This window comes from Acomys minous (genome assembly GCF_964271855.1).
Source record: "Acomys minous genome assembly, chromosome: 1".
NCBI classification, from domain to species: Eukaryota; Metazoa; Chordata; class Mammalia; order Rodentia; family Muridae; genus Acomys; species Acomys minous.
In genome coordinates, this window is record NC_140483.1 from 178,296,544 (window position 1) to 178,321,147 (window position 24,604).

Here is a 24,604-nt window from a genome sequence, read left to right on the forward strand (position 1 = left end):
GGACTTGCTAGTGAGGGTAGAGCACACAGGCACGTCAAAGCTTCTTCCACTCATGTACTTACATAGGCTTCCAGCAGATCAGAGGTGAGTCTTCACATCTCAAAGATCCAGATGGCAGCTGTGTCTTCCCATCTTAAAGATCCTGCTTGGAAGTGGGTCTTCCCACTCCAGATTAAGGAAAATTCCCTCACAGGTGTGGCCCTACATTTTGGGGTTTCAGTTTCTTCCAGATGTAGTCAAGTTGAGAACCAAGCCTAGCCATCACAAGCTTAATGGTCATCCAGTCTAGTTGCAATGGTGAGCCCTAGATTAAGTGAGAGGACATGTGAAGGAAACGAGGTAGGGAATGTTTGATATAAAAACCAAACATTGGTTGACACACGTCCTAATGTGTGCACATGCATATGCAAACGCACAATGTAACAATTATATGTTTTAGTTAATAATATTAAATTTATTTATTATGGACAAAATGAGTACAACCACTATAGCAATGCTGAGTAATTAATGAGTGGCACAGACAACAACATCCTCACTCTCACAATGTATTACAGAACCATAGTGATAACAACAGCATTGGATTGGAATAATAACAGATGATTGATCCATGAAATAGTTGAATAACCAGAAATGCATCCTCACACCTACTGACACTTTTGGTTTTACCAAAGAATAGAAAACAACACACTGGAAATCAGAGACCATCTTCAACGAATTGTGCTCCTCCTACTTGATGGTTATGTGTGTGTAAGAAGAAAAATAGATCCATATTTGTCATCCTGTTTAAAAAAAACTCAACTGCATAGGATCAAGGACTGAATCTGACAGAAGAGAAAGTGGTGAATAGGCTTGAGCTCGTTGGCAAATGATCGAACTTTCTGCACAGAACACTGAAGGCAGATTTCATGTGATCCCAGGTGGCATGTTCCATTGTAGAAGAGGTTATCTGAAGTCTTGAAATCACAGAACAAAGGGCAGTTATTAATCAGTGCATTTATTAAGCCCCTATCAGCAGGCAGAGGAGCAGGTGGAAAATCTCTTCTGTGGCCTCAGACGCTATTTTGTAGCATTCCTAGCTCAGGGTTGGGTTGTTCCGTTTCACAGTGCAGTCCAAGTGTTTTCTTAATGATTGACTTTCACATGAACTCTGGTTCCCCATATTTGACCACATCCCCTGGATGGGAAGGCCTGGCAGCACTCAGAGGAAGGATAGCAGGCTACCAAGAAGAGACCTGATACCCTATGAGCATATACAGCGGGAGGAGGCCCCCCTCAATCACAGTCATAGGGGAGGGGAGTAAGGGGAAAATGGGAGGGAGGGAAGGAGGGAAGGAGGGAGGGAGGGAGGAAGGGAGGGAGGGAGGGAGGGAGGGAGTAATGGGAATATACAAGGGATGGGATAACAATTGAGATGTAATATGAATAAATTAATAAAAATATTTTTAAAAAATTAATGACCAAAAATATGTAAATGTGGTTGTGAAGAACTTCTCAGGGGACTACGCACAGACTCCTGCTGCAGAGAAGTTTGTTTCTAGAAGGCTTGAGGGAAAGGACACACAGTGACATTTTGAGCATGTTTAGCTGACCATAGTTCAAAAGACATGACAGGAAACTGCCATGAAAAAGATCTATAGAGAAGTTGCCAGAGTTGGGCTCTGTTCTTTGCAGGCCATGGCCTGTAGGTGGCTCTTCTTCACAAAATGCTCATCAGCATTGAAGATTCTGCTTCCTTTTCTTTTCTTCCTTCTTTCATTCTTTCTTTCTTTTTCTTTTCCTTCCTCTCTCCTTCTTTTCTCATTCTTTTCTCTTTCTTTCTTTCCTATGTCCCTTTTGCCTTATTTTCTTTTCCTCTTCTTTCTTCCTCTCTACTTCTTTCCTTGTTCTCTTCTTTCTTTCTTTTGACACAGTCAGCATGAAGTCTTTAGAAAACCATTTTCTGTGTCCCTAAAATAAGGACATTCTCTCACATGAGAGTTTCTTACACAACTTGATCTGCCTCATGTTCGCTCAATTTTCTTAAGCAATATATTTTATTACAACTTATTAACAAAGTGTACATCACTTATAACCTGACTGACCAAACCAATAGGAAATGAGGATTACAACAAAACCGTAAGGATATCAGTTGCAAGGAGCAATTCTCCTGGTGTGATCAGCAGGATTTCTTCTGCTGGAACCTGGAGTAACCAGAACGTGAAACCTCAGCAGGAGCCAGAGCCATGAAGCCTTCCCTCAAGCAGTTCTTTGTAGGAGCACCTCGAAGTGGAGCGATGAACAGCCAAAACTACCCAAAGTCTCCAAAAAGCCCCTGACTTTACTTTTGGGCTTATTTATATATCTCCTCCCAGAGTCTGTTCACAGGATCTTTTCAGCTGGCAACAATTAAGCTCCCACACAAGATGATTGGTCTTCTAGGGGATTAACCTCACCTGTTCTCTCACGAGACCATTCCAATCCCATACTTGGGATCGTAACGAAAACAGATTTATCTCTCCTTCAGTTTCAATTTTTGTTTTAAAGGTGGTTTTACTTTCTTCTAAAAGAATTACAGGCAGAAATCAGGATGTGATAGAATGCAGTTGTACAGTGAGAAGAGCTGTTTAGTGTGCAGTGAATGAGGACAGCACAGGAGCTTTGATACAAAAATACTCAATAAAATACATGCAAACTGAATGGAAAAAGATACATCAAATATACCACCTGCCATTATCCCTGGCTTTATCCCAGGGATGCAGAGATAGTTCAACATACAAAAATTCTACCAATGTAATCCATCATATAAACAAACTGAAAGGAAGAAAATCACATTTTTTATTAGATGCAGAAAAAGCCTTTGACAAAATCCAACACCTATTCATGATAAAAAGTCTTGAAGAGATCAAGGATAGGAGTCACATACTTATGCATAATAAGGGCAATATACAGCCAATAGCCAACATCAAATTAAATAGAGAGATACCCAAAGCAATTCCACTAAAATCAGGGACAAGACAAGACTGCCCACTCTCTCCAATATCTCTCTTCAATATAGTACTTGAATTTCTAGCAAGAGCAATAAGACAACTAAAGGAGATCAAGGAAGAAGTCAAACTATACCTATTCACAGATGATATGATACTACATAGTACATAAGTGATCCCCAAAAGTTTACCAGAAAACTCTTACATCTGATAAACACCTCAGCAAAGTGGCTGGATACACGATTAGGTAAAAAAAAAAAAATCAGTAGCCTTCCTGTATACAAATGACACACATACTGAGAAAGAAATTAGAGAAACAACACCCTTAACAATAGCCACAAATAATATGAAGTATCTTGGTATAACTCTAACAAAGCAAATGAAAGACCTGTAGGACAAGAACGTCAAGTTTCTGAAAAAAGAAATTGAAGAAGATATCAGAAGATGGAAAGATCTCCCATATATGTGGGTCAATAGGATTTACAATGTAAAAATGGCCATCTTATCAAAAAGCAATCTATAGATACAATGCAATTCTCATTAAAACACTAACACAAATCTTTACAGACCTTTAAAAACAATCCTTAACTTCAAATGGAAAAAAAACAGAATAGCTAAAACAATCCTATACAGTAAAATAACTATTTGTACAACAGAGCAATAGTAACAAAAACTGCATGAAAAAGTCTGGTTGATCAATGGGATTGAATCCAAAACCCAGAAATAAACACACACACCTCCAGGCACTTGACTCTTGACAAAGAAGCCAAAAACATACAATGGAAAAAGGAAAGCATCTTCAACAAATGGTGTTGGTCTAACTGGATGCCTGCATGTAGAAAAATGCAAATATATACATATCTGTCACCCTGCACAAAACTTTAGTCTAAGTGTATCAAAGACCTCAACACAAAACTGGCTACACTGAACTTGATAGAAGAAAAAGTATGGAATAGCTCTGAATGCACTGGTACAGGAGACAACTTCCGGAACCAAATACCACCATTTCAGGCACTAGCATCAACAATTAATAAATGGGACCTCATGATATTGAAAACCTTCTATAAGGAAAAGGACACTGTCAATAGGACAAAACAGCAGCCTACAGAAACGGCAAAAGACTTTTTTCACCAACTTCTCATCTTAGAGAGAGCTTATTTACCAAATATATAAAGAACTCAAAAACAAATAGACATCATCTCTGCTGGAAGTCATGTCCTCTTGTTTTAAGTTTCATACAACCTAGAAGCCTTTCTCTGTAGTTGTTTGTGTGAATGAGTTTTGTCATCAGATGTGACACACATGGTTAGGTATCAGAGTGTCTAGAATCCCCAAATGACAATAGCAAAACACTAGGGGGAAGTCAGAGGCTGTCAAAGTCCGGGGAATAGTGGTCAGAGAGCACTAAGTCACAGTGAAGGGACTCCAGCCAGACTGAACATGGCAAATGTGGCTCTGGCAGGCCTTGCCCTTCCCATCCATCTTTCTGCCTTTCTAAAAGCGGTTAGATTTCATTTTTAAAGATAGCCGCCAAGGTCTGTTGCCTTATTTGGTCACTTGTTCCCCTGAGGTTGACTGCTAAGGTCCTGCTATCAAAGTATGGAAGACCAGAAATCAACCCCTGCCCCTTGTGGCTTCCCTAATTAACCTGTCCAATCAAAATTGAAAACCTCAGCTGGTGCCATAGTTTGTGCCGGACACCTGGGCCCAGATCTACCCATCTTAATGTTCTCATAGGTTCCTAGGACCCTCTTGATCCCTCTATTTCCCCATTCTCCCTTGCTTCTCTCACCTAGAAACCCAATAGGATGTCCTCCCCTCTGACCCACTTTCCTGGTTAGTGAATATTTTCATGGGACATGACCCTTGGCCCCTACCCAGATCTAGCCAATGGATAGGACGCTCTTCACAGTTGAGTGGAGAGTGGAGTCTGACTTTCACACGTACTCTGGTGCCACATATTTGACCATGTCCCCTGTATGAGGAAGCCTGGTGGCACTCAGAGGAAGGATAGCAGGCTACCAAGAAGAGACTTAATACCCTATGAGCATATACAGGGGGAGGAGGTCTCCCTCAGTCACAGTCTGCAGGGAGGGGAGTAAGGGGAAAATGGGAGGGAGGGAGGAATGGGAAGATACAAGGGATGGGATAACAATTGAGATGTAATATGAATAAATTAATAAAATATATTAAAAAATTGAAAACCTCATCCTCACATGGGGGTCCCTTCTTACCTTTATAAACTGCCATTTACCTGTGGTCCATATGTGCCTCCTCTCTATCTGGAGGCTGTCCTTTGTCCTCCCTGGGTCAAACATCCTTTCCAATTTGCCCTAGTTCTCTTCCCCTTCTCTCTAGTCCTTTTTCTCCTGCCCTTTGTCCTGCTGGGGCAAGTATATCTCCTAAGTATGTGTTCTTAGAATGCCTCGTGCCAATACCAGCACCTTTGAACAGTTTGACAGGAGCAAGCTGTTGTAGATTACCACTGCACAGCATGCTGGCTGGACATGCAGAAAAATATGATACACAGGAGAAATGCAAACAAGTAGGACTTCATCATTAATGAATGGGAAGCAAGATATGAGTTTATACACTTGTCTGAACACTGTGATGAGTACAAGGTCACATGCATCAACAATACTTTGCAGCCTGATTATGTATATCATATTTTATTCAATAGTACCTGCTTAAATATTAAGACTTATGAAAACAGGCAAAGAATGAACAAATAATATATCTTTAATAATAACTTACACATACAAAGTACAAAATTCAGCCAAATTACATTACATAAATAACTATAAAAGAAAAAACTGTCTTAATGGATGGAGAACAAGTGCCTTTACAGATCAATACAGCATTGCAAATATTATAGTAAACATCCAGGCAAGTTGAACCAATGATGCCAAAATAAATGAGATTTTTGAAATGACAGTATATAAGCAATGAGGTGCAGTGGCCTAGTCCAGGAAAGTCCTCAGCTCTTTGGCTCAAGATTCACTCCTCCTCTCTCAGTCTTGCCATCCAGTTGGCTGAGGAAGACAGGGCTCTCCTGACTTCTGCTCTCACCACCTCCCAGGCACAGGGGCTGTGTTTCTTCTCTCTCAGGTAGACAGTGAGCCTCTGGAAGTATTTCCTCACAGCCCCCAGGGAGTCTTCCTGCCTCAGGGGAGGTTCCTGCACCTCCACCTGCTGCAGCAGACAGGCTTGCAGGTCCCTGAGCTGCTGGTGGAGGCCAGTGCAGAGCGTGTCTAGGAGGCTTGCCTCCCAAGCAGCAGATGAGTCCACTGAGCTGAAGAGGGTCAGGAGCTGCTGGGTCAGCTCATGCAGGACAGAGATGGCATGAGTCTTCTGGACCTGCTGGGCATCCACCTTCTCCAGAGGGAATCCAAAGTCCTTTCTGTCCTTCAGGCAGGAGAGAGGGGAGAGTCTCCTCCTTTGTGCCAAGAGTGTCAAGGCTCTCCTGTTCCTGAGGTTCTGTGTCTGAGGCAGGTCACATCCTAGAGAGCAGGTTGACCAGTAGCTCATCACCACCAGGGCCATCAGGAAAGCACAGGGCCTAGGCATTGTGGATGCTGCAGATGCTGCTGGTCCTCTGGGCTGTGTGGTCCTGAACCTTCCCCTCTAGGTTCTCTGAGGACCATCCTGTGTTCATGTGTCTTAAATAAGGGAAACACTGTTTCCACTTTCTGAATGCCTTCCTCTTACTTTCCACTTTTTTCACTTTCTTTAACTCATTTTCTTCTTGAGTCTGGGCATTTTTTTAAATCAATCATTTCGGTTTTCATTATTGCATCTCTTTCTCTGCTCCCTTCAACAAAGCCATTTTAGAACTTCTCCACTAAATGATTTTTCATTAATTTTTACTATATGTACATATAATATATATATATATATATATATATATATATAGAGAGAGAGAGAGAGAGAGAGAGAGAGAGAGAGAGAGAGAGTGAAATTTACTCAACTCATCTAATATAAGTAATGGAAAGAATTTTACCCAAAATTTGCACTTGAAAGCTGTTAAAAGGCTTAGTCATCAACGTTCTTATGGCACACACTTAAGTACCTGATTGGTTTCCCAGCACCCATGTAAATTCAGGCACAGCAGCATGTATCTGAATCTATAATACTGAAATTTGGGAGGTAGAGAGACAGGTCCCCAGAGCCCCAGTGCCATCCCATATAACTGCAATTTTGAGCCCTAGCTTAAGTGAGAGAACCTGGCACATAAAACAAGAGAGGCAATATTTGCGGTAGCAACGGAACATTGATATTTGGCATGCATGAACATGGACATGCAAATGCAAATACACAAACATGTATATCCTGCACTACACACAGAAAACATATACATTTTAAAAAGAAAATACAAATCAAGTCAGGTGTTGCTACTCATATCTTTTTTCTTAACCTACTGGAGACAGTGAATACTTATTTTTGTATTGAAAGCCAGTCTGCTCTATGTATTGAGTTCCAGGACAGCAAGAGACACATAGAGATACTTTGTTTTTTAAAAAGTAAAAAGAAAAGAAAATGCCATTCAAATAAATTGAGAAAATTAAAGTTTTATACATTAATTGAAATATGAAAACTGCATTCTATCTAAATATATAAATTGTACAGATATTATATTTAATGTAATGGAAATATATAAACAAACAAATAAATGAAGTTGAGACCTGTCCTCTCTGAAAGACAGTTGTTCCAATAGATTAATGCTTTTAACATTCACAAGAATAACATGGTTAATTTATTTGCTCTCTATTCCTAAATACTGTGCTAAGTTAGTAGAAGTCAGAGTCTTTTCAAAGCAACCAAAGATATGTGGAAGCCTTTGAGGTGACAGGGGGTCAGAAGGGATATTTCAAACATTTTCATTTTCACAGATTTTCTCCATAGTTTTTCTTTCTATTTTTTGTAGGAAAGAGTTCACTCTTGTGTCCTCTCTGTGGCCTCAAAACACAAGACTCAGATACTAATTTTGAAATAAAAATTTAATTTCCCCACTAAACCTCAAATATATCAAATATTAATAGAATCTATCATTTCCAGTGAAAACAAACTGTGGTAGAAGGTCACTGTATATATGTGCTTGAAAATATATACCAAGTGTCCATTTTTGTTCCATATCTAAGTGTTGCTCTTTTGAGGACAATTGTTTAGCCTGCCCCTGCTGTTTTCCTTGCTTTCTTTATATGGGAGCTGGTTCTCTCGTGACTCTCTGAGTTTCCGGTACGGTGCAGAGACTGGGCAGAGCCTTCACAGCACAGAGGCTCTTCAGTATAAAGAAGCAGACAAGGTTTTCTTGTTTGTTCCCATCCATGACTCACTAAAGTTGACAGAGCTTTGCTGACTTTTTCACTCTCAGGAACCTGTTACTAGACCATGGGGTTGTATCTCACTGTTCCATCAAAGTCAGGATTAATATGGACTTCTCCCTTTCTGTCTACCCTTTTTGCACTGTTGTCTACAATGTCCTTCGGCCTGTTATAATACACCCCCAACCCTGAATGCTAGTTCTCTCTCTGTCTCTCTCTCTCTGTTTTTCTGTCTCTCTGTGTGTGTGTGTGAGTGTGTATGTGTGTGTGTGTGTGTGTGTGTGTGTGTGTGTGTGTGTAATCTGATCCCAATATGATCCCATTTTCCAAGTACCATGTGACTCACTCGGTGACCTTTTCTGCTTCAGAGTACCACATCTTGAACCTTCCCTTCTGTGTCCCACTGCCTGAGAGCATGCTAACCACATGCTGATGATGTCAGCACTCATACTGTATTATCATCGTGTCTTTGGTTTTTCAAAACCACAAATCCTAGAAGTCTGTTGTTCTCAGGTTTAGTGTGTTCATGTGAAGGGCTTTTGCTTTCAATAGAGACCAATACTCCCCAGGGATCAGAGTGTCAAAGTCAAGAATCCCCAGACAGTAACAGCACAGCCATGTTTTGTCTATAGAGTTGAAGACATTTTCCAGTTTTTCTTAATTTCATTCATAGTAGATAAGTACAAATTGATCTGTCAAATACTGTTTTTATGATCCACACTTAATCATCAAATACTTGTTATGTTTGAAATGGTTGGAAGGACATACAAGGCACACTGAGGGATGAGCATTTTATGGTAGTTCAACAGGACACACAGACTAACGCTGTTTATCCAGTTGGCTTGCAGTAAAAGAGGAAGGGTCCTCACATCCCCACCTCAATTCCTCTCAAAATTGCATGGTAGGAACTTCAGACTATTTTTCCAGGGAGGAAGAACTTTATGTCCTTCTGTTATACATAACTTTTTATTTAATTTTACTGTATTTTCAGGTGTTCTTTTGATGGTGGAATTCTACCTTTCTGTCTTTCCATTACATTTCCTTCATGATGATATCAGAGAGTAAAATGACACAAGTAGATAGCATGCCTTCTAATAATAGACAGCTAACTGTTTGTTTGTTTGTTTGTTGATTGACTGATTGGTTTCTGTTTGTTTTTTACTTTCCTAGCAAAGAAAACACTGATTTGGCTTTTAGCATGGAAATAAAAATGTGATGTCAGTTATCATGAAAGCAAAAGAGAGGAAGTGACTTTTGCTGGCCAGATGGGGAAGCAACACCAATAACGTTCAATATACCGCTTTGGGAAATCCTACTTTATGAAAAATTTTTAAATGATAATATGAAAATGACTCTTTTCAAAAGTGACCTAAGATTTAATGAAGTTTCAATAAAAGTCTAATTACAATCCTCTCAGAAACAGAAACATCACTCTCAAATACACATGGAAGAAGGAAGTGCAGTGGGGCCATTACAACACCCGATTGCATATATTGCAGTTTTAATAATCAGAATAATACAGATTAATAAAGAAGCAGGCACAAGGAGCAGTGAAGTGGAATAGCTCACCCAGAAATAAACACAGACGACTACATCCACATGAATTTCATTGAGTTAACAACAGCACACATTGGAGGTTAGACATGTCTTCTGCATCTGTGAGAGAATGAAACTAGGTCTCTAGCTGCCGCTCGGTGCAGCAGTCGAATTGAAATGAAGAAAGACTTGAGTGTAAGTGCAGACAACCCGAAGTTGGGAAGTCAGTGAAAACTTTTCACGGTAGCTACAGGCAAGGGCTTCATGAAAAGGCCTCAGGTGACCCAGGAAATAGCAAGAAGTGAGAAATGAAAAATTGACAAAAAAAAAAAAAAGTATAAAATGCCAAAACTCCTGCATAGCAAAGGAAGAGTGGTCTAATTGAAAGCCTAGCCGACAGAGAGGAAGGAAAAGAATTCGCAGGTAGTCATCTAGCCAGACATTAAATACCAGAAAAGATTTTTAAAATGCCAAAAATGTCAAAACAATATGTAATTCCATCAATTCATGGGCAAGTGAATGAAAAGATAGTTCTCAAAAGAGCAAACACAAAGTTCCCGTGAGTATGTGAGTAATGTTCAGCGCCATTAACTTTCAGAGAAACTTAAGCAAAATCTCATGCATGTTTAATTTCACCCCAGGCAAAGAGGCTATCAACCAATATATGCTGGTGAGAATACAGCTATGCAGGAACCTCTCTATTTGGTGGTAGGGATGTTAATTAGTGCTAACACCATGAGTGTCACTATTAATGTTTTTCAAAGAAAGTAATAATGGAGCCACCATAAGATCCAGCTATACCACTGCTGTTACATATCAGAAAGAACAAAGTTAGCTTACAATAAAAACATCTGCACATCCACATTTATTATGGTACCATTCACACTAGACAAAATATTTCATTGGCCTAAGTGTATATAAAAAGGTAGATGGATATTTAAAAGATATGTGTGTGTGTTAGTATGAATTCTATCAGCTATGTGTTATAAGAAACATAAAAAGGAGAAAATACAAGGTATGTAACATGTAGTAGATAATTCAGATATAAAGAAGAATAAATTGCATAATTTATATGAGTTTAAATAAATATCAGTAACTTCATTCTAACAGAAATATAGCATATGTTTTCAATAATATGTAAAATATACAAAATATGTGTGTGAATATATAAAATATATATATTTAAGTGACATTGATGTGGATGGGTGCTTTTTGGAAAAAGAAGGGACAAGGATAAAGGGTTTGGGAAGACAGGAGAGAGTAATGGAGTGATAAAAATACAAAAATACAACACACATGTCTACAAATGTCGCACTAAAGTCTATCCTATTTCAAAAATACAACACATTTTGACCACAAGAAGTAGAGAAGTCAATCTGATACTAACCATAAATCTTCCCCTGTGTTGGCTAGCTCTCCTTAAACTCTAAGGTGCTTTTTTACACTGCTAGAGAAGTAACTTTGTGAAATACCTTATGCAGCTGTGAACCCTGTGAGCTACAGTAGTGACTGGCCTGGATCATTAGTGCAACAGTGGCATGAATGTTTTGGGATTAATCAACAACAATCTAATAGGTTTCCTTCAAAAGAGGAAACTCATGCCTTGTACACGTACCCTGTGGCAGGGGAGGCATAATAACTGCTATTATTATACCAAAGGGTCACAGTACCAGAGACTCTTCTAAATGCTTACATTTGTACCTTGAGGCTAGTGAAATACTCAGCCTTCAAAGAAATGTCTTTATACAGGAGATGGTGGTTAATACAGAAACTCAGAGTTAATCAAACAGCAGAGCATAAGCTATGAGTGCTCACTCCTAAAAGGAATGTCAATATTAGACTTTGAAAGATCCCTGAAGGGAGACCCTCACTCAAGCCTTGGGATGGCACGCACCCAAAGACACACAAACGACCGTCTTGCTGTAAACACATGAGGCAGTTTATTGGCGGAGCTCTGGGTCGACACGTATCTCATGCAGGAGACAGAGGTGTCGACCCAGAAGCCCAGGGGTTAGGGGTTTATATAGGCAAGGGTCGGGGGGAGTGGGAAGTTTTGGCGCAGCCACACACGATTGGTTGTTTCAAACATTTGAACATCAGCAAATTGCATAGGCAGATCTGGGGGTAAGCTCAGACCTAATCACATGGGAACAGTCCTTGGTTCCTGGTTTTCTTGGAACCCAAGGGTAGATGTTTATCTGAGCTAACAACCCATCTGGTTAAACTCAAACCTGGAACATTGTGTGCGGGCCTCAAGGGGGGATTAAGCAGACACCATAAGATCGGATGAGGGGTCTTGGCTCATTACTCACTCGACCATGTCCGGTACCTGTTTCTCTCAGGAATTTGTCTTTGTGTATCCTCCCTATCTTTTACAGCCAGCCGGTCCCTGGAACACTCAATAGGCCTTTGTCTCCTAGCTCCGCATTCTTTGTGACTTATCATCTGGGACCTTGGGCTAGCATACCTGTCGACCTGCACTTATGAGTTAGAGAGCTCGGCTGTTCTGGTTGCTTTAATGCTAATTAAAAATTTTCCCTTTCAACTTCTTTTCCCAACCAAGGCCATTGGCATCTTTGCAGAAGAAGGGGCAGAAAGATTGTAAAGTCGAAGGGAGATTGCTGGAAGAACATCTTCTGGGCACGACGGAGCTATAGCACTCATGAACTCAGGGCAGCTGTGTCTGTGGGCAGAAGATGTGTAGACGGGATGAAGCCACTCAACACTCTGTCGTGGAGAGGGAAGCGGCTCCAATTCCCCGTCCCTAACTGGGGAGCCACTGGCAGTTACTGAGCACAGAGGAAGAGTCAGTTTTCTCCAGTGGTGTGGCCCACGGCAGATGACCCATTCTTCAGTGGCTATCACCCTATGCCTATGCAAACATGGGAAGCACTAACTAGACTAGTTACACTATAATTAAAAAAAAAAAAGAAGAGAGAAAAAACACGCAGCTAGGATGAGAATTTGGTGGGGGAGGGTAGATGCTAACACATGGAGTAGAGCGTGTATGTGATCTACGGACATTTTATTCATGTGTAAACTTACTGAAGATGAGACACAAATTTTTTAAAAATACTATCATAGTTTGATATGAAGGTATGTTCTGCTTTACTATTGCACAACATATTGTCTACAAAAAAAACAGTCACTTGCTATATATTACAAAACGCCAGAGGACACGATTTTTGGATGTACACCTAAAGAAATGATAACTACAAGGTGAGCAAATCTGCTTATATTTAAACTCCGTGCAATTTACAAGTATATCTTATTAATATAAGGATATTTTATTAATGTATGGGTATTTAGCCTAAAATATAAAAGTGAGAATATATAAAGGATGGAAAACTACAAGATTTAGATGAGAAAACTTTAATGAACACAGAAAGGCATTTTATTACACAAAGAAAGATGTTTTATTATAAAGACAATATAAAATTTCACATGGCATTATAACTTACATTTTACAGTTTAATAAATAAATATTTATACACATAAATAGAAATAACTTGATGAGCCTAGAAGCTAATGCCTGTACAATATATATAGTATTGCTCATAACTGATGAAATATCCCATAAGGTTGATTGAAGAATGTCAAAATGAGTGAGATCATTGAAAGAGCAGAACTGGTGCAATGAGGCAGTGTCCTGGCCCAGGAAGTCCTACCCACGTTGGCTCATGACTCGCTCCTCCTCTCTCAGTCTTGCCATCCAGTTGGCTGAGGAAGACAGGGCTCTCCTGACTTCTGCTCTCACCACCTCCCAGGCACAGGGGCTGTGTTTCTTCTCTCTCAGGTAGACAGTGAGCCTCTGGAAGTATTTCCTCACAGCCCCCAGGGAGTCTTCCTGCCTCAGGGGAGGTTCCTGCACCTCCACCTGCTGCAGCAGACAGGCTTGCAGGTCCCTGAGCTGCTGGTGGAGGCCAGTGCAGAGCGTGTCTAGGAGGCTTGCCTCCCAAGCAGCAGATGAGTCCACTGAGCTGAAGAGGGTCAGGAGCTGCTGGGTCAGCTCATATAGGACAGGGATGGCGTGAGTCTTCTGGACCTGCTGGGCATCCACCTTCTCCAGAGGGAATCCAAAGTCCTTTCTGTCCTTCAGGCAGGAGAGAGGGGAGAGTCTCCTCCTTTGTGCCAGGAGTGTCAAGGCTCTCCTGTTCTTGAGGTTCTGTGTCTGAGGCAGGTCACATCCCAGAGAGCAGGTTGACCAGTAGCTCATCACCACCAGGGCCATGAGGAAAGCACAGGGCCTAGGCATTGTGGATGCTGCAGATGCTGCTGGTCCTCTGGGCTGTGTGGTCCTGAACCTTCCCCTCTAGGTTCTCTGAGGACCATCCTGTGTGCATGTGTCTTAAATAACTGGAAACACTGGTTTTCATTTTCTGAATGCCCTCCCCTTCTTAATTCTTTTTTTCACTTCCCAATTCTCTTTTCACTTTCTTTCATTCATTCTCTGCTTGTGTCTGGGCATTCTTTCTAAACCAGTTTGGTTTTCATTATTGTGTGAAACTCTGTACTTCCCTCAGCAAAGCCATTTTAGAAATTTTCTCCTAAATAAATTAAGTTTTACGGAACAGGTATGCATCAAATATATAAAATTTGCTCATCTAATGTAAAGAATAAAAATATTTTCATTAGAAAATTGTACTTAAAATGTTAGAATTTATCTTTACAATTAAATTTTCAGAAAGATCTTTATTTCCTTCATATAATTACATAAATCATAAAGTAAGTCTTGTCACAAATTAATTGTATAAATAATTATAAAACTAGTAATGATATAATTCAAATATATTCAATGTTTTTATAAGTTAATAAATTATTATCTTCACATTGACTTTTAGTTTTCTTAGTTTTTGACTCATATATAAATAAAGCTTGCTCTCTTTTGGGTATTAGCTATTTGTAAAAGGTTATGGGGGAGTACTGGTACATGCCTTTAATCCCAGCACTCAGGAGACAGGCTGGTAGATCTCTGAGTTCAAGGCTCCCTTGTCTACAGGACATCCAGAGCTACATAGAGAAACCCTGTCTCAAAAAACAAAAAAACAAAAAACCCAATAAACAACAATAAAAGCAAACAATAACTACAAGCAACAAAAGGTTACATTTTCCTCTTCAGGATTACATATTAATAATGCCTAAATTTTTTCGGTAGAATTCAATCATGATTATGAAGTATGATTGTCACCATGATGAACACACACACACACACACACACACACACATACACACACCTATTAAAAGTGACTCAAAGAAGGAAGGGCTCATTTTGCCTTACAGTTCAAGGCCACAGTCAATCATTGCTGGAAACTCATGGTGGCAGGAGCTGAAAGTAGCTGGTCACATTGCATCTGCAGAGATGAATAAATGTGTTTCTCTAAGCTTCTCCTTTTAATTCAGTCGGAGACCAGGGCTCATGAAATGACCTGTCTACATTTAAGTCAGATCTTCTTATTTTAATTAACCTGGGTAATCATTCAGAGACATGTCCAGAGGCCTGTCTCTGTGTGACTCAAGTTGCCAATCAAAATTAACCACCTTAGTTTCTCTTGTGCACATTCTGACTTTCTTTAGCAGACTATGAGGGTTACGTGAGCGAACACACTCTACTCACAAATGACATTAGGAGAGTTATATGCCCCAAAGAAAGGAGTTGGACCTGCATATGGCACCATATAATCAGATTAACTCTAAAGAGTATTACACAAAAGCCTATTTTTATTTTCATTTTCTTGGGCTTTATAGATGTTGTCAGTTTTACAAATAGCAACGTTTCAGAAGCCCTGTTATCAAGAAAGGTTTTTTTGCATTATTTTCCTAGCAGTCAACAGAAATAAATACTACACTATAGCCATTGTGTGTTGAGAAGATAGGGGTCTAAAGATGCTTTCCACTTCTCCATGCTCCTTCAGAGAATGTGAAAGTGGAGACTGTTACGGTATTTCCAACAGCACCCATACGATTGTGGGCAACTTTCCCAACTGGGCAACTTTATCATTATAGTGCCAAGGTCATTTGAGAACAGATCCAGGCCAGCTTATTATGGCTGGAATGGATGCCTGTCTTATGTACTCTTAGTAAAATCACCGTGTATTACCAAGTAACTCACTGTACTTTTTCCCTGTTCTAGCTGGGAGGCACAAATTCAAACACCTTAGAGGGTCTGTGGCATATGTAGAATGTGGCAAGACCACAAAATTAGTTATATGTGGATGCCCTTATTGTTCCAAAACATGAGAGGAATTGTAGCGATTACTTCACTGAAAAATTTTAAACCTTCCTGTCCTATTCTGGAATGTATACAATTTAAACGTGGTTCAGGTAATCTTGCCCATGTGTCTTCCAGGTCAGACATCTTTTATTCCATTGTTTTATGGAGTCTGTCATCAAGGCCTGCAGCTCTATGTCCACAAGGAGTTCTTGTATTCCAGTATTTCTGTTCTTGTCTTATTGTCTCTACTTCTTCACCATCACGTACACTCACATCATGTGTTGGTTTCCTAATTTTTTTTTTAGTATGCTTGCATGTTCTCCTATTTTCCATGGTGTTACCTTGGAATATTTCTTTAAGATTGTTCTTCAAGAACTTTATCATGTGGTTTTCATCTTCAGGGGTAAACTTTATTTTCTCCAAGGCAGCTTGCAAAGAAAATCTAGTTTTACTTTTTAAAAAAATATATTTTATTAATTTATTCATATTACATCTCAATTGTTATCCCATCCCTTGTGTCCTCCCACTCCTCCCACTCCTCCCTCCCTCCCATTTTCCCCTTACTCCTCTCCTTTATGACTGTAACTGAGGGGGACCTCCTCCCCCTGTATATGTTCATAGGGTTTCAAGTCTCTTCTTGGTAGTCTGCTATCCTTCCTCTGAGTGCCACCTGGCCTCCCCAGCCAGGGGACATGGTCAAATATGGGGCACCAGAGTCCGTGTGAAAGTCAGACCCCACTCTCCACTCAATTGTGGAGAATATCCATTGGCTAGATCTGGGTAGGGTGTGGAGAGCCACAGATAGCAAGCGCCCCCTGCTGCTTCCCATGCGCAATGCGCCCCCTTTTGCGCATGCGCAGTGAGCAAGCCCCTTATGTGCATGCCTGAAGGCATGACGTGAGGTGGCGTGATTCGAACAAGGCATAGAGTGAGGTGGCATGATCCGAATGCACCAACCAGGAGTGACGACATGGCAGTTTCTGATAGGACCAGGCACACTATTAAGGTTCTGTGGGAGCTTTTCCCAGGGTCACTCCGGTAGTCCAGGATCCTGAATAAAATTGCTGCAAGAAGAATTCCCGGTGTTGGTGTCTTTCCTGCTGGACGGGGGCGGCATCGACAGTAGGGGTTTGAAGTTTACTGCTGGTGCCATAGTTTGAGCAGGACCCCTGGGCCTAGATCTGCCCAACATAATATTCTTCTTGTACGTTTCTAGGACCCTCTGGATCCTTCTATTTCCCCCGTCTCCCATGCTTCTCTCACCTAGAGTCCCAATAGGATGTCCTCACCTCTATCCCACTTTCCTGGTAAGTGAAAACTTTCATGGAACATATCCCTTGGGCTAGTGCCCAGATATAAATGAGTATATACCATTTGAGTCTTTCTGCTTCTGGGTTAACTCACTCATTATGATCATTTCTAGTTCAATCCATTTGTCCACAAATTTTGGGGATTCCTAATTTCTAATAGCTGAGTAGTATTCTATGGTGTAAATGTACCACAGTTTCTTTATCCATTCTTCTACTGAGGGACACTTAGGCTGTTTCCATGTTCTGGCTATTATGAATAAGGCTGCTATGAACACGATTGAGCAAATGTTCTTGTTGTGTGCTGGAGCATCTTCTGGGTATATTCAAGGCGTGGAATAGCTGGGTCTTGAGGAAGCCCTATTCCCAGTTTTCTGATATAGCTCCAGATAAATTTCCAAAGTGGCTGTACTAGTTTGTATTCCCACCAGCAATGAAGGAGTTTTCCTCTCTCTCCAATTCTTTGCCAGCATGTGGTGTCACTTGAATTTTTTATCTTAGCCATTCTGATGGGTGTAAGGTGGAATCTCAGAGTTGTTTTGATTTGCATGTCCCGATGACTAAGGAGGCTGAGCATTTCTTTAAGTGTTTCTCAGCCATTTGATATTCCTCTGTTGAGAATTCTCTGTTTAGTTCTGAGCCCCATTTGTTTTACTTTTTTAATTGAAAAATAAAATCATTCATAATACATCTCATTTGCTATCCCATCCCATGCATCCTCTCATTCCTTCCTCCCTCCCACTTTCACCCCATTCCCCTTCCCTATGACTGTGACTGAGGGGGACCTCTTCTGCCTGAATATGATGCTAAGATATCAAGTCTCTTCTTGGTAGTCTGCTATCCTTTCTCCAAGTGCCATCGGGCCTCCACATCAAGGGGACATGGCCAAATGGGGCAACAGAGTTTGTGTGAAGGTCAGTTCCCAGTCTCCATTTAACTGTGGAGAATGTTATGTCCCTTGGCTAGATCTAGGTAGGGGTTTGATGATGACTGCATGCATTGTCCTTGGTTGTGCCATAGATTGAGCAGAACCCCTGGGCCCAGATGCGCCCATCATAGTGTACGTCTTGTAGATTCCTAGGACCCTCTGGATCCATCTATTTCCCTATCTCCTATATTTCTCTCACCTAGAGTCCCACTTTCCTGATAAATGAAGACTTTCATGAGACATGCCCCTTGGGCTAGTGTCCAGTTATAAGTGAATATATACCATTTGAGTCTCTCTGCTTCTAGGTTAGCTCACTCATTATGATCATTTCTAGTTCAATCCATTTGTCCACAAATTTCAGAAATTCCTTGTTTTTAATAGCTGAGTAGTATTCCATAGGGTAAATGTACCAGTTTCTTTATCCATTCTTCAACTGAGGGATGCTTAGGCTGTTTCCATGTTCTGCTATTATGAATAAGGTTGCTATGAACATGGTTGAGCATATGTCCCTGTTGTATGCTGGAGCATCTTCTGGGTATATTCCAAGGAGTGGAATAGCTGGGTCTTGAGGGAGCCCTATTCCCAGTTTTCTGAGACAGCACCAGACAGATTTCCAAAGTGGCTGCACAAGTCTGCATTCCCACCAGCAATGAAGGAGTTTTCCTCTCTCTCCACATCCTCACCAGCATGTGGTGTTGCTTGAATTTTTTATCTTAGCCATTCTGATGAGTGTAAGATGAGTTGTTTTGATTTGCATTTCTCTGATGACTAAAGACGTTGAACATTTCTTTAAATGTTTCTCAGCCAGTTGATATTCCTCTGTTGAGAATTCTCTGTTTAATTCTGAGTTTCATTTCTCAATTGGGTTATTTGGTTTGGTGGTGTTTAATTTCTTTGATAGTTTGCATATTAGATGAGTGGTTTAAGCTTTGTTAATAGTTCTTTTACAAATGTGGGGGCATAGATGCTCAGAATGGTAATGTCATCTTGGTTGATTTTACCCTTGATAAGTATGAAGTGTCCTTCCTCATCATTTTTGGTTAATTTTGGTTGAAAGTCCATTTTATTAGATATTAGGATGGCTACACCAGCTTGCTTCTTGTGACCATTAGCTTGGAATATTTTTTCCCAGCCTTTTATCCTGAGGTAATGTCTGTCCTTGTGGGTGAGATGTGTTTCTTGGATGCAGAAGAATGTTGGGTCTTGTTTATGTATCCATTCTGTTAGTCTATGTCTTTTTATTGGAGAATTGAGACCATTGATGTTGAAAGATATTAATGACCAGTGACTGTTAAATCCCTTCATCATTTTGATTTTTTTTTACAGTCAAGAGTTTGTGAGGTTGTGATTTTATGATCGTGTAGTTATCAATTTCCTGTGTAGTTTTGGTTGTAACTCGTCCCTGTGCTGTGGAGTTTTCATTCTAGTAACTTCTGTAACATTGGATTTGTGGATAGGTACTGTTTGAATTTGTTCCTGTCACGGAATATTTTGTTTTCTCCATCAATGGTTATCAATATCCTTGCTGGGTACAGTAGTTTAGCTTGGCATCTGTGGTCTCTTAGGGCTTGCAGGACCTGTGTCCAGGCCCTTTTGGCTTTCATGGCCTCAGCTGAGAAGTCGGGTGTAATTCTCATAGGTTTGCCATCGTATGTTACTCCGCCTTTTCCCCTTGCAGCTTTTACTATTTTTTTCTTTCTTCTGTATATTTTGTCTTTTATTATTATGTGGCAGGAAAATTTTCTTTTCTGGTCTATTCTATTTGGTGTTCTGTAGGCCTCTCGTATGTTCATATGCATCTCCTTCTTCAGATTGGGAAATTTTTCTTCTATGATTTTGTTGAAGATATTTACTGGGCCATGGAGTCGGGCATCTTCTCTTTCCTCAATGCCTATTATTCTCAGGTTTCTTCTTTTCATGGTGTCCTTGATTTCTTGGATGTTCTGTGTCAGGAACTTTTCTGATTTAGCTTTTTTGTTGTTGTTGTTGTTGTTGTTTGTGGTTGTTTCGAGTTCTACAAATGTATCTTCAAGTCGCGAAATTTGTTCCTCCATTTCCTGGATTCTGTTTGAGAAGGCCATCTCTTTGTTGGTTGCTTTCTTCTCTATAGTCTTTCGGTCACGTTTTTCTTCTGCATGTTCCTTTATCATAGGTTCCGTTTTCATCTTCAGATCTTGAAGTGTTTTATTGATTTCCTTAATCTGTCCGTTTGTATTTTCCTGAAATTCTTCTAGTGCCTCTCTATATGACTCTTTTATGTCCTCCACTTGCTTGGTTGCATCCTCCTGCAGTTGTTTACAGATTTCATTCATTTCTCCCATTATCATCTTCCTTACTAAGGACTTGAGGTCATTTTATTGTATTTTGATTCTGTTTGAGTTCTCCAGGTGGTTTTCTTTGGGACAACTGGGATCTGGAGGTGCTGTGCTGTTTTTGTTTTTTTGTTGTTTGCATTCTTACACTGTCCTTTAGACATTTTGCTGCTTCTGTTAATGGAATGTGGCTTATAGTTTCCTTCACTGGTTGTTGAGAGTGGGTACTTGGTGAATGATTATAGGTCGCGTGCTCTTGCCTGTGGGGATCAGGGAGTTTTTCCCTGACACAGGCAGGCGACCTAGTTTCCACTCCTGGAGACTTTGCTCTACACCTTAGGCTCTGGGCTGGGTCAGCAGAAGTAGGCTTCTGACTGGTCCCTTTCACATTAGTGTTGTGATTCAGGCCAGCTGTTATGGGGTCTCATATCGAGGCTGGCAAGCTCTGGGTGGGCAATATGTTCCCAGTTGCCTGCACTTCCTGCGGACCTGTAGTCCAGACCTCACCCAGCTCAGACCCACTGAGCTATGTGCACCTTTTAGACCAGTGTATAGGCACCTCTGGGGTATCCAGCCTTTACCAAGAGGGTGGGAGATCCTTCCAGGGCTGTGTGAAGTGTCCAAGCTGGGTTCTAACTGCTCAGATTTGCAGGCTCTGACCCCTGTGCTCTGTTCCAATATGGGCCCAATATGGCCCTGCTAGCTGCACACTGCTCTCTCTGAGCTAGGTGGACCCAAGCAGCTCAGTACCCTGTACTCTGTTCCAATGTGGGCCCGGTTTGGTATTGCGGGCTGCCTGCCGCTCTTTCTGAGCTAGGTAGACCAAAGCACCTCAGTATCCTGAGCTCTGTTCCAATGTGGGCCCAGTTTGGTCCCTGCTGGCTGCATGCAACTCTCTCTGAGCTAGGTGGACCCAAGCATCTCAGTATCCTGTGCTCTGTTCCAATGTGGGCCTGGTTTGGTGCCTTGGGCTGCGCACCACTGTCTCTGAGCTAGGTGGACCCAAGCAGCTCAGTATATCCTGCACTCTGTTCCAATGTGGGCCCAGTTGGGTTCCGCGGGTTGTGTGCGCTCTCTCTGAGCTAGGTGGACCCAGTTGCCTGTGTTTCCTCAGCAAGTTTGCGTGGGGCGGGTGGATGGGACCAAGGGCAGCTTCCCCTATTTCCCTGTGACTTCCACAGGCCAGGGGCTCCAGTACCGACCCGCACACTGAATTCAGGCTTCATCTGCCAGCTGCAGCCCGCAGGTAGATTCCTTACGAGCATCCAGAGAGTGGGTTCAGGGCCTCCGTGGACTGTTACTTGACCCGGGGCCAGGCCCGCTGGTGGTCTGCGCTGTGCAGGACCCAACTCACCTAAAGTTCTCTGGATTTAACAGTCTGTGGCTCCACTCAAGTCCCTGGTCTCCGTGCAGTAGACCAGATACCGTGCTTGCTGGGCGCCGCCATCTTGAGGCTCGAATAGTTTTACTTTTTACAGTTCACTCCAGACATTATTCATGCCCAAGCCTCTGCTTTGACACCACCAGCTTCCTTTATTTTTCTTTATACTGTTGAAAATAACTGCAATGAGAGGAATGCTGCCTTTCTTTGTTACCCTGACAGTTTAAACAGCAGGATCTGTTCACTTGCTCACTTCTAATTCTTGAAGTAAACATCACAAACTGCCATAGTGTTAATTTGCATATGCAGAAGCATGCATCTTACCATTCTTTTTTTTTTTTTCAATTTTGGTTTTTAAAATGTGGGTGTTTATTTTGCTTTCAGTAAGGTGTAATAGAACTTAAACAAAATCAACAATCAATGCTGTGCCAAATCAAACAAAATGCCAGGTAAATAACATAAAGTCAATTATTGCAAATTTTAATGAAATGTGAAGATAAATGTTGTTAAATGAAACTGTATAAACCTTATAAACACATGAGAATTAATGACCATAATAGATAAACATGAATAAATAAATATCAGGTCAGTCATCTTCGAGAGACTGATCTCCCTGAGTATAAATGTATTTCTCATATACATGTTTAACTTTATTAAAATATTTCCTAAATTCAACTAACTCAAATAGGACCAAATTATAAATAGGAATAACTTAAAATAACAAAAGTCCACTCCCTCAAAGAGACACTGTGCTGCTAATGTTGTTCTTATTTATATTGGTTAGAGGCAGAGCAGATGGCGGTCCTTTTTTCATCCCAGCTTGATGCCTGGCTTGGTGGTCAAAGTTGTCTTATGCCTAGGACACATAAATATCAAATCAAATCGTACCATATCCAGACATCTCAGCACTAGAGGAGAAAGAAAGACAGAGACCTGCAGACTACCATGCCTTTCATGGACCTACCCTTCAGTGCACCACACAGGTGGGCCATAGACACCTACTTGCTAATGAGCCATGCAGCACGGATGAAGGATGTCACACAGGGGCCTACCAGCCAAGTGACCAGCCTGCAGCTGGAACCACCACACTGTGCAAGTGTATGGTGGTCAGATGGATGAGAAAGAGAAGTGGAGCAGCTTGAGCATCATGAAGAAGATGGAAGTGGAAACTCAAGCGTGAAGAGGTGCAGTGAGGGGGGCAGGGCTAGCTCTGTGTGGGCAGAGCTGTGAGTGGGCAGCCCTGCCACCTAGGGCCATGCTGAGATCCCAGCTCGAGTTGTGGCTCAAGGCCACGTCTGAGTTCCTGGCTTTGTAGTAACAGGGGTCAGTGTTAATGTCCATGGTATATATTACCACTAAAGAATATGGGGATGTTGCTGGTCAGGGCAGTCCCTGGGGACCACCTGGATGTGTATAACTGGCCCTATTCCTCACTGAATACAGTGCTCCAGAGAGCTGGTCCCATCTCTCACCACTGCCAACATCCAGGAGAGAAGACCTTGTGCCTTACCCAGGCAGTACAGTGGAGCTAGCCTTGATGGCAGCAGAGTGGGTGAACCAGCCCTTGGGATGTGAGTATGGGAAAGCTGACCCCACCACTTCTGCCATTGGGGGGGGGGCATGGGCACAGAGGTGATGCCCTTCATCCTGTGGCAATAGGGAAAGCTGACCCTGGGGTTGTGAGAGCAGGTGAGCTGGCCCCGTCCCTTGCTGGCCACAGCATTCAGGAGAATAGACACTACACCTGTACTGGGCAACACAGTAAAGCTGGCCCTAGAGGAGGGGGTACAGGTAAGCAAGCCCCAAGAGCAAGAGCATGGGACAGCTAGCCCTACCATTTGTCTGCCATGAGGTGGTATGGGTGTGGGGGTGATGCACTCCCCTCCTCCCTGCTTGCCATCTGTGGTAGTCAGGAGAGCTGGTGCAGAGGGCATGAGAGCAGGAGAGCTATCCCTGCCCCCTCACTGCACCTTGCCTGGGCAATTCAGTGGAGCTGGTATTGATGGCAAAGTCAGAGGTGAGCCAGCTCTGGGGGATGTGAGAGTGGGAGAGCTGGCCCAGCCCCTCACAGGCTACAGCACTTGGAAGAGTGGGCCCCATGCCTTGCCTGGGCAACATATTGGAGCTGGCTCTGGAAGCATGGGTGCAGAGAGCTGTCTCCAGGGCAGAGAGCAGGCAAGCTGACCCTGCCTCCTGCAGATGGCAGTGTTGGGTGGCCTAGCCAGAGCAGTGCTGGAGAGCTCACCCTGGTGGTGCTGATAAGTGAGAGCCAGTGGACTGACCATCTCTGTTACCAGCCAGGCTCAAATTCAGGGCTCTGAGTTGGCTACCACAAAATCTATATCATCTATGATTAGTTTGGGATACTTAAAAGGCCCAGTCCTAAACTGCAAGGTCTCCATGACACAGAGCTACAAGATAATTGGAAGAAGTCCCAATAAGGATCAATATTGATGGTGTCACAGAAGCCAGAGACCTTGAACCAGATCAATGACGTATAGAGATGAACATCTGCAAGTGAAGATGTGTGGACAGAAGAATCTCCCGTGGGACACACTGATGTACTACAGCTTCCAGGATAAGATGTTGTCTGTGCTTTGTTCTGTTGCGTGTGTGTTTTTATGGGGGAGGGCATGTTGTAAGGG

General features: G+C 41.8%; 2 protein-coding genes across 2 annotated transcripts; both read right to left on the reverse strand.

Annotated features, from left to right (window-relative positions):
• Positions 1–5,960: 5,960 nt before the first annotated feature.
• Positions 5,961–6,530, reverse strand: LOC311605441 (interferon alpha-13-like; the record flags this gene model as incomplete). Its single annotated transcript, XM_084795962.1, has 1 exon — positions 5,961–6,530. One exon carries the CDS (start codon positions 6,528–6,530, stop codon positions 5,961–5,963), a length of 570 nt encoding a protein of 189 aa, XP_084652088.1.
• A 6,954-nt stretch (positions 6,531–13,484) lies between these two features.
• On the reverse strand, positions 13,485–14,075 carry LOC311607067 (interferon alpha-13-like; the record flags this gene model as incomplete). Its single annotated transcript, XM_084798613.1, has 1 exon — positions 13,485–14,075. One exon carries the CDS (start codon positions 14,073–14,075, stop codon positions 13,485–13,487), a length of 591 nt encoding a protein of 196 aa, XP_084654739.1.
• Positions 14,076–24,604: the final 10,529 nt, after the last annotated feature.